The sequence below is a fragment of the Apodemus sylvaticus genome, chromosome 17 (assembly GCF_947179515.1).
Source record: "Apodemus sylvaticus chromosome 17, mApoSyl1.1, whole genome shotgun sequence".
Classification (NCBI taxonomy): domain Eukaryota; kingdom Metazoa; phylum Chordata; class Mammalia; order Rodentia; family Muridae; genus Apodemus; species Apodemus sylvaticus.
In genome coordinates, this window is record NC_067488.1 from 69,580,200 (window position 1) to 69,590,377 (window position 10,178).

The 10,178-nt window shown below is 44.0% G+C and overlaps 1 protein-coding gene across 5 annotated transcripts in view; it reads left to right on the top strand.

The window, feature by feature from the left end:
• Positions 1 to 8,709, top strand: part of Tfcp2 (transcription factor CP2) — a 35,809-nt gene extending 27,100 nt beyond the window's left edge. For 3 of the 5 annotated variants that reach the window (XM_052161092.1, XM_052161095.1, XM_052161090.1), the window contains exons 13-16: positions 376 to 500; positions 890 to 1,032; positions 4,754 to 4,805; positions 7,068 to 8,709. In XM_052161092.1, the coding sequence (XP_052017052.1) occupies positions 376 to 500; positions 890 to 1,032; positions 4,754 to 4,805; positions 7,068 to 7,105 (358 nt within the window). In that variant the 3' untranslated portion in view covers positions 7,106 to 8,709. Of the gene's footprint in view, positions 1 to 375; positions 501 to 889; positions 1,033 to 4,753; positions 4,806 to 7,030 lie in introns of all 5 variants that reach the window. The other 2 variants (XM_052161094.1, XM_052161093.1) reach the window with 2 other exon arrangements.
• Positions 8,710 to 10,178: the final 1,469 nt, after the last annotated feature.

The window sequence follows — 10,178 nt, forward strand, 5'->3', positions numbered from 1 at the left end:
AGGTTCAACAAAGTCTAGGGTTCAGTGAAGTCTTGGGAGAGTGAGGACCCTGAGTTGCAGGCCTAAGCCAGCAGCAGTGTTCTCTTACCATCTCGCTTCTCCCCTTCCTCTTTTAGTGCTGAGAATGGAACCTGGGCCCTTGAGCTTGCCAGGCCAACAGTCTGCTACTTGGCCCCACCCCCACCCCCACACATTAACTTTCCAGTGAAAGCCAGAGTTTAGAAGCTTAAATGGCGCCTCCTGTTGCCAAGAATCAGCTTAAAGAACAACAAAGCCCACCGATAAGAGATATGGAAACAAGTAAATTGATTTTGGCCCAAGTGTCAATGGATTTCATTTGTGTAAAGCTGACGGTCCTTTTCCTTCTCCACATAGGATGGTGCGTCCAAGGCTAACCATTTATGTCTGCCAGGAGTCATTGCAGTTGCGGGAGCAGCAGCAGCAGCAGCCGCAGCCACAACAGAAGCAGGAGGAAGGAGATTCAAATGGTACTTTCTTCGGTAGGTTGTTCTGGGAGAGCAGGAAGAAAGGAGAGGAAATGGCTCACGCAGGTGTGCTGAGAGTGTAGACCTGTGCAGCGTTGGCGGAGTTCTAGAAGGAACACCAGCTGCTCGTGTCGATTGAGCCCTAATCCATAATGTTATTTGCAGTACTCTTTCTGAGCTTGACCTACTGAAACCAGTAATGTCCATAGTGCTATAGATTTACATGTCCTCTCCAGTGTTTAGAAAGGGGGAGCAACTAGGCTTGTAGAGTTCTGGTTCACATGGGGAAAGGAAGCTGAGGCGGGGACTGTAGCCAGGGGCTGTGGTCTGAGTCTCTGGAGCTGGGCAGAGCCCTCAGTGTGCACGCACGCCTTTGCCCTGATGGCTGTACTTTTCTTTTGCAGTGTACCACGCTATCTATCTAGAAGAGCTGACAGCTGTGGAATTAACAGAAAAACTTGCTCAGCTTTTCAGTATTTCTCCTCACCAGATCAGCCAGATTTACAAGCAAGGGCCAACAGGAATCCATGTGCTCATCAGCGATGAGGTTGGTTTCTCAGGACAGTCGCATCGCCATCCCACAGGTTGTCAGCATCTGTGCAGTGTAAGGGCGGTGCTGCTGGGGCTGAGTTCTCTTTCCACACAGAGGCTTAACTGTCCTGTTTTAATTTTTCTTAACAGGTAAATGGTCTTGCTATTTTGGCCTGACTGACCCTGAACTTGGGGGTTCACATAATCCTCCTGCCTCAGCATCCTGCCTGGGTAGCTGGGACTATTGGCATGAACAACTATGTCTGGCCTAGATTTTGTTGCTTACTTGCTTGCGTACTTACTAGTTTTGTTTTGTTTTTTTTTGTTTTTTTGGTTTTTTTTAAAGATTTATTTATTTATTTCATGTATGTGAGTACACTGTCGCTGTCTTCAGACATATCAGTAGAGGGCATCCAGTCCCATTACAGATGGTTGTGAGCCACCATGTGATTGCTCGGAATTGAACTCAGGACCTCTGGAAGAGTGCTCTTAACCACTGAGCCATCTCCCCAGCCTCTACTTACTAGGGTTTAAAAATTAGTGTAAAGTTGGGGTTGTAATGCACCCCTATAGCCCTAGCACAGAGTTTGGCAAGATCATGAGTTCAAGTTCATCTCTGGGTATATAGTAGGTTCACGGCCTACGTAGCCTACTACAAAAAAAAAAAGCCAAGTCGAAAACTGGAGAGGGAGAGGAGGCTCAGCAGTTACGAGTGTTTGCTGTACCAGGTGGGACCAGAGTTCAGATCCTAGAGCCCAGGATTTTCAATTAAAAAAGGATGTGGTCCCACACATGGCTGTAGCCTAGCACAGGAGGTCACTAGAGCCTGAACTCTGCCAACCTAGATGGGGGGAGGGATCAGGAAATGAGACACCCACTTTAAAAGCAAGGTGGGAGGGATGGAGCACACTGATAATAGAGTTTGGCCTTCCTGTGTGATTATATGCTCATACACATGTGTATGTACACATCCGTACACCTCAAGACATATGGGCACACACAAGCAAAACACATTTTTTAGTTAAAGTTAAATTTTAGCAATTTATAAAAGTTTTATCACTTGAAAAAATGTAAAAACCCCCGCATTCCTACACACACACACACACACACACACACACACACACACACACACACACACGTCAAGCTGTTTCTTATAATCCCAGCATTTGGAGGAAGGCAGGAATGTCATCCTGGGCAGCTCAGTGCCCGACCTAAGGCAGAGGAGAGGAGGCTGCCATTACTCTGATCACACTTCTAACCCAAACACAGGTCATTGTGTCCTCCCAGTCCTGGAACTGAAGTCAACTTACACGGTGACTTAGAAGCGAGAGACAGGTCCTTGGTTAACAGCACTGGCTGCCTTTCCAGACGACCTAAGTTTGGTGCCCAGCAACCACATGGTGGCTCACAGCCACCCATAATTCCCTTTTCTAACCTTCATGGTAATGGCAGACACATGACATAGAAGTACATGGCAGCAAAGCATTCATGCACATTAAAAAAAATGACATACTGAGTTTCTACAATCACTCACTTTTAAAATTCAAGTGTGCTTTGTGTGTGCACATATGCATTCAGGCTCATTCCCTTCCATGCATGTGCGTGTGGAGCCCAGAGGGTTGCTGGCATGCTCCACTGCTAGGTTTTCTATGTAGCTGCTAGGAGTCTGCACTCAGGCTGCACAGCAAGCATTTACCCCGACTTGGCCATTCTTCTGCCCCTTGGCTGTCTATATGGGCTGTGCATTTTTGAAACAGGGTTTTTAGAGCCAAGGATAGTCTTAAACCCCTTGTATAATGACGGATGACCAATGATATGTGTGTGTCTGTCTCTCTGTCTGTCTGTGATTTTGTGTGTGTGTGTGTGTGTGTGTGTGTGTGCGCGCGCATTCTCTGTGTTTTAAAGGTAGTGTTGAGCTGCCTTATAGTGGCAGGAACTGAACTCTGGTCCTCTGGAAGAACAGCAAGCACCCTTGACCATTTGTCCAGCCCTTCCCCATGGTTTTTAATTTTACATAATATTTTTATGCTTGAAAATCTGATTGTCCTGTTGTACTTCCTTAAATCAAAATTATGTTTTGGCCAAATAACTTGCTTCAATAAAAGTCAGAAACATTCTGAATAGAAGTATCATCACACTTACAGAAATAATTAATAACAAATTGGTATTTAAACACTAAGTTAAAAGGTTTAGGTGTAGCTCAGAGGTAAAACAAGGTTAGCATATACAAGGCACTGGATTTAATCCTTCAGAGAAAAAGAAATGTGCATCTTGTGTGGCCGGCAGGGTTAGTTTGGGGTTAGTTTTGGTTTGGGTTTGTTCATTTAGGACTGGGACCTCGTGGGCTGTGATGGCGCACACCTTTAATCCCAGCACTTGGGAGGCAGAGGCAGGCTGATTTCTGAGTTCAAGGCCAGCCTGGTCTACAGAGTGAGTTCTAGGACAGCCAGGGCTACACAGAGAAACCCTGTCTTGAAAAACAAACAAACAAAAAAGGACTGGGACTTCATGTAGCGGGCTGGCCTCAAACTCAGAGTGTTGTCAGATGATCTTGACCTCTGGGTCTCCTGCCTCTCTGTCCTGCAGCATGCACTAGCATCACTTCCAGTTTATACAGTGCTGGGGGCAAACGCAGGCTTCACGCACTGTGGACCACTTCTGCATCAAGTGAGCCCAGACCTAGCCCTGGACTCCATCTGCCGAGGAGTAGTTGATGGAATCCCTCAGTGCCTTTGCCTGTGCTAGCCCAGGGTAGTTTGTCTGCAGTTGAGTGCTGTGAATCAGCAGCGGTTCTATCCTGCTTTTTGCCTCCACATGGAAGGACTGGAACTTGATTTCTAAACTGAAGGATGGGAATGGATGATGTTGTAATGTAATCACTCTTGAGTTAGAGACACCCTGCCACTCACACGTGGGTTTGTTCTCCTTCCTAAACTTCATCTTTGTCATTCTGCCTTGGCACTGAGACATTTATGCCTCAGACAGAGAACGCTGGCCGAGTCCAGCTCTCTTTTCTTTCTTACGGTGCTGGTGGGGCAGCCACTGCTCCATCCTCTTTGCCTTCAAAGCTGTGGATCAGAAAGTGGACTAATTTGAGGCAGAAATTAAATACATGTATTTATTTATTTATTTATTTATTTATTTATTTATTTAATATTTATTTATTTATTATATGAAAGTACACTGTAGTTATCTTCAGACACCCCAGAAGAGGGTGTCAGATCACATTACGGATGGTTGTGAGCCACCATGTGGTTGCTGGAATTTGAACTCAGGATCTCTGGAAGAGCAGTCAGTGCTCTTAACAGCTGAGCCATCTCTCCAGCCCAATACATTTATTTTTTAACATGATTTGTTTGGCATTTTCCAAAATACCTAGTTTCCTTTAATGTTGTTTTGGAACATTAAGCTAGTTTTGTAAAATTATAATTTACTTTTGAAAAATTCTTGAATTTATTTCAGATGTTACCAGTACCTTTCAAGTAAGAGGAGCTAGTAAGGTAGTATTCAGTTAGTTGCTGTTCTGCCTACAAACCTTTATGGACTTGTTAACTTGAAGCTTGCTGACTAACGGTGTCTCTGAACTAAGCTGAGGTGCAAGGTATCCTTCCTGTGTTCACAGTCTCAGCTATAGCCACAAAATTCTTACACATACTTCATGTCATGAAAAGTGTCATATTCAAAATAAACTCTGCAAATCCAGGTTATTCATCAGCAAATCTTGTTGATCTTTTCAGATGGTACAGAACTTCCAGGAAGAAGCCTGCTTTATTCTGGACACAATGGAAGGTAATAAAACAGTAAAACATACTTTAACATGTATTGTTTGTGTGTACGAGATGGGTTATTACATGCCAGGGCACACACAGATCATAAAAGAACCAGCAGAACTGGTTTTGTTCTTCTACCATGTGGGTTCTGGGAACCAAACTCAAATCATTAGGTTTGGGAGAAAGTGCCGTATCCCACTGAGCTGTATGGCCAGCCCCAAATGAATGTCTCTCTTAGAAGGGGTGTGTGTGTGCATGTGTGTGTGAGTGTGTATGTGTGTGCATATGGAAGCCAGTGGACAGCCCCAAGTGTTGTTACTTAGGTACTATCTACTTTATAAAATCTACAACATAAAATTATATTGTAGTACTCCCAGAGGTCAGAAAAGGGCCTCAGACACCCTGGTCCAGAGTTAGAGGTTGGAGCTACCATATGAGTGCTGGGAAGTGAACTGTGGTCCCCTTCAAGGCAACCAGTGCGTTTAACCACTGAGACCCTCACCTTTAAAAAAAAAAATTGTGTGTGTGCATGTGCGTGTGCACACACGCATATGTATGCCTAAGTATATATATAATGTGCACCATGTTCAAGCAGGGGACTGAGGCAGTCAGACGTGGAGTTAAAAACTGTTACGCGCTTCCATATGGGTGTTGGGAACTGAACCTAGGTCCTCTCAAAAGAACAGCAGGAGCTCTTTACCACCGAGTCAGCTTTCCAGCCCCATAGGGGATTTTTTCTTTGAGTTTTGGTTTGAGACAAGCTCTCTCACTTGTCTAGAGCTTGCCAGGGCCACACTCATTTATATCCATCTGCCTCTTGAGTCCCAGCAGTCTGATGAGCAGTGGCCACCACCATCAGTGCAGGGCATTACCACATTTGTTCTGGGAATCAGGGGCAGCTACCAGCTACCAGCTAAGCTGACTCCCCAGCCCCCTTTGTAAGGAATTTTAAAGTTGTTTTTTTTCCAGACTATGGGTTTTAACTTCAGCTTAATTTGCTTAGCATATACAAGGTCATGAGATTGATCACAATTCCAAAACAACAAAAATATGTTTAATGTCTTACCTATTTTGAGGTAAAATATAGAGACCCTTCTTTGATATGGTCTCTATCAAATGGAGGCTGGCTTCTTCAGAATAGCAAACTTGGATTAAAGGCAGGTGCATCATCCCCAGGAATGTGTTTCCCTCCTTGAGGAGATGGTAAGTGTCGTCACTGGACACTGTTCTCTGTAAATAACAGATATGGATAATATCTCTGGTGGATACTAACTGCCTATGGCTACAGTTCCTGGGGACCCAGCACTCTGACCTTAGAGGGCACTGCAGGTACTCATGTGATACACATAGAAACATGCAAGCAACACACACACATACACACACACATACACACACACACTAATAAAGTAAATATTTTTTTTCTTTTTTAAAATTATTTATTTATTTATTTACTTATTTATTTATTATATGTAAGTACACTGTAGCTATCTTCAGATAGCCAGAAGAGGGTGTCAGATCTCTTTACGGATGGTTGTGAGCCACCATGTGGATGCTGGAATTTGAACTCATGATCTTTGGAAGAGCAGTCAGTGCTTCTACCCACTGAACCATCTCTCCAGCCCATAAAGTAAATCTTTAAAACATAAAAATATGTAAGGGCTCTGGGATCAGTAGGCGAAGATCTTGGCACCCAGCCAGGTTGCCTGAGTTCATAGTGGAAGGGAAGAATCAGCTCCCACAGTCTGCTCCAACCTCTAAGTACATGCCACGGCACCCCACCCCCAAAATAAGTGTAATGATAAATATTTGTAAAGCATTTACTATACCTAATCTCACTAACATTACTTCACAACATAATTCATTGTAGAACACCGTCTTGGTGAGCTTGTGCCTGGTGTGAATTGTCACTGTGTACCATTCATTGTAAAAAAGAGCATCATTCTGTATATCTCTGGCCCAGGAAAAGTACAAGATTGTAATTATGTTTTTATTCTACCTTCCTCTGCCTCCTGTGAGCCACCACACCTGGCCATCTAGTTTGACTTTTTGGTTTTTCAAGATAGAGTTCCTCCATCTATTCCTGGCTGTCCTGGAACTCACTCTGGAGACCTGGCTGGCTTCTCACTCAGAGATCCACTACCTCTGCCTCCCGAGTGCTGGGGTTAAAGGTGTCTACCATTTACCTGGCTCAGTTTGACTTTTTATTCCCTCTCACAAGAGAGTTGTGCCCTTGCTGTTTTACAGGAGGCTAAAGATCACCTTCTCTATCCCATCTTTACAGCAGAAACCAGTGAAAGCTATCATGTCATTCTCAAGTAGGACAAGGGAGGCCCCCACAGTTGATGGCTGCTGCTGCCTTCACCTCTTGACGACTGCCTTCACCTCTTCCCCTTTTGAAGGGGACATGACTGGAGATTAAAGGTCTTCAGGAACCTGGCACATCTGAATGTTGGGGGTGGGGTTGGGGGTGGGATGTCCAGTGCAGGGCGAGCAGGCCCTAATGTGGAATCCCAGACCCCTGCATTGGCCCCTACTATATGACATACTCAGATCAATGGCCAGACATGGAGATAAGCAGTTTCCTTGGTTTCTGGCCCCTGTTGATTCTAGTAAGAAACCCTGTCACTAGGGTTTGTAGAGGGCAGAGTGGTAATGGGAGGCGTGTGATGTTATCTGGAAAGATGTTTCATTTTGTGATATAGAGCTGACATTTTCCTAATATAAAAGGGAACATCTGTCTTCACAAAACCAAGCTATCTTTTTTGTATCAAGCCTATTGTCAGCTCTGCTCTGTTCACAACTATAAGGAGGAGACACAGAATCTCTTGTCATCTTTTTTATTTTTTTGAGACAGGGTTTCATGTTCTTGCCTCCACCTCCCAAGAGCTGGGCGTGCAAGCTTTTGCCAGCTGGCCTGTTTCTGCAGTGCTAGGCTTAACCCAGAGCCTTGCATGCTAGTGAGTGAGCTAGCTAGAGGGGAGCACTTCTCCAACTGAGCTCCAGCAGGCCTTCCCTTTTGTGTTAAGACAGTCTTCAGATTTCTAATTTGGTTCACCTGCAATACCACAACTGAGTGATTTTGGCTACTTTGTATTGGAGCAGATGGAATGATAAGTCCCATGGACTTATTATTATCTTGTTCTATCCCCTTAATAAACCCAAACAACTGGGGCATCAGTGACTTGAGGCCGAGGAGACACAGATGAAGTGGTGAGGCTCTCTGATACCAGTAGGTGCCACCCTGTGCTGCCTGTGCTCACATGAGCTCTTTCTGGGGCTCTGCTGGAAACTGATGGGCTAGCCCCGAAGGAGGGCAAACATACCTGAGTGTAGTGCTAGGAAGCCCCAGAACAGTCACTCAGTCACACTAACCTCAGCGCAGCAGGAGGTGAGAGATAGGAGTGTCTGACCCCAGGTTTCTCTGTTTGTGAATGATACTCTCAAGCTGTTTAAGTAAATGAGCTACTCCATCCTGCTCTCCCCTCCCCTGTCTTGTTCTGGCATAGTGTTTTTTTTTTCTGTTTTTTTAATGTAAGCTTTATAAAAAATCCATGCTTTTCCCATTCAAGCATATTGTTTTATGTTCTGCCTTTCAAGTGACTGTATCCATGTGCATGTGCAGAATTTTAAAGCACTTAGGCCCTCCTTTTTCACATAGTTTGTTTTGGCTTGGTTTTCTAAGAAAATGTTTCTCTGTGTAGCCCTGGCTGTCCCTAGACCAGGCTGGCCTTGAACTAACTCAGAGATCCACCTTCCAAGTGCTGGGAATAAAGGTGTGTACCACCAGTGTCAGGCCACATGTAAAGTTTTACCAGAAATTAAATTTTGTTGAGATGAACAAAGATAATGTTAGAAGACTGTATTAAATTTGAATTTATGTGTGTTTTTGAATTATTTAATAAAGCTTAGATTTTTAAAATAGATTTGTAGTTGTTGTTGTTATCCATTAAAATCAACCTGTGATGTGGTTTCTAATTTCTTTTGGTCTGAAACAAGTTTAAAACCTTGAAAGCTGAAAATTCCTCCCAGTGATGCAAGCAGCCTGACATAGCAGATGCTTCCCTAGTGAGTGCTCACCCCACATCCCATTTTGAGGGGATGTTTCTAGTTGCATCATGTTCCAAGGACTGGTTTCTACTCAGTGCAGTTGCCGCCCCTGTACTTGGCAAGTCACTGTTGGCGGACAACCCCCTCCCTTGCCCCACTGGCAGATGGGAGAGGTAAACTAGGAAAACAGCCTGTGTTGTGTGAGACAAGATCTACTGCTGCTCTGGCTGGCTTAGCGCTTGATACACAGCTCAGGCTGCTCTGAACTAGTGCCTCAGCCTCACAGTGCTGAGATTAAAGGTATTTAATGCCATGCCTGGACTTCCTTCCAAATACATGAATCTGATTCTTATGAGGCACAAATGATGCATATAATTCTGTTAATGGTTATAAATTACATGCATTAGGGGGCCAGAGAGATGGCTCAGCTGTTAAGACCACTGGCTGTTCTTCCAGAGGACCTGGGTTCAACTCCCAGCACCCACACACGATGGCTCACAATTACCTGTAACTCCGGTTCTAGGAAACCTGATACTGTCTTCTGGTCTCCAAGGGCACCAGGCACACATGTGTATATAGATATACACCCCTATACATAAAAGAATAATTTAAAAACTTAAAAAATTACATGTCCTAATTTTTACTTAAAGTTGCTTTTTATTGGAGTAGTCTTCAAAATTACGGAAGTAAATTTATATATCATTATAGTTTTAGAATTTTTGTTTTTTGAGATAGGGTTTCCTGGTTCTCCTGGAACGTGATTTGTAGGCCAGACTCACCTTGAACTCACAGAGATCCACCTGCCTCTGCCTCTTGAGTGCTGGGATTAAAAGCATGTGCCACGAGCTGGGAGGCAGAGGCAGGCAGATTTCTGAGTTCGAGGCCAGCCTGGACTACAGAGTGAGTTCCAGGACAGCCAGGACTATACAGAGAAACCCTGTCTCAAAAAATAAAACCAAAAAAACCAAAAACAAACAAACAAAAAAGTGCCACCACTGCCTGGGTTGTTTTTGTTTTTAAAGGTTAGGGCTAGCTTGGGATTCCAGTGGTACTGGGATGGCCTGGACCTTGCATTGACCTTTCTGTCTCTTTTGCTCAAATCCTAGGGTTAATTACACTTGACTCAGATCTTTAAAGTCACCAGAAGCTCCCCTTAGGCTTTATTTGAGTCCCACCCCCCACAACACCCTTTAAGATGTTCACTGTGACTATTAACAACAGGACATTGTGATTATTTACAATGCATATTCCATTATTGACCTTTTCAGTAAAAATGAAAAAATTAAATTGATCTTGTGAAGATAACATTTAAAATGATCATAAATATAAATAATAAAGGATATAG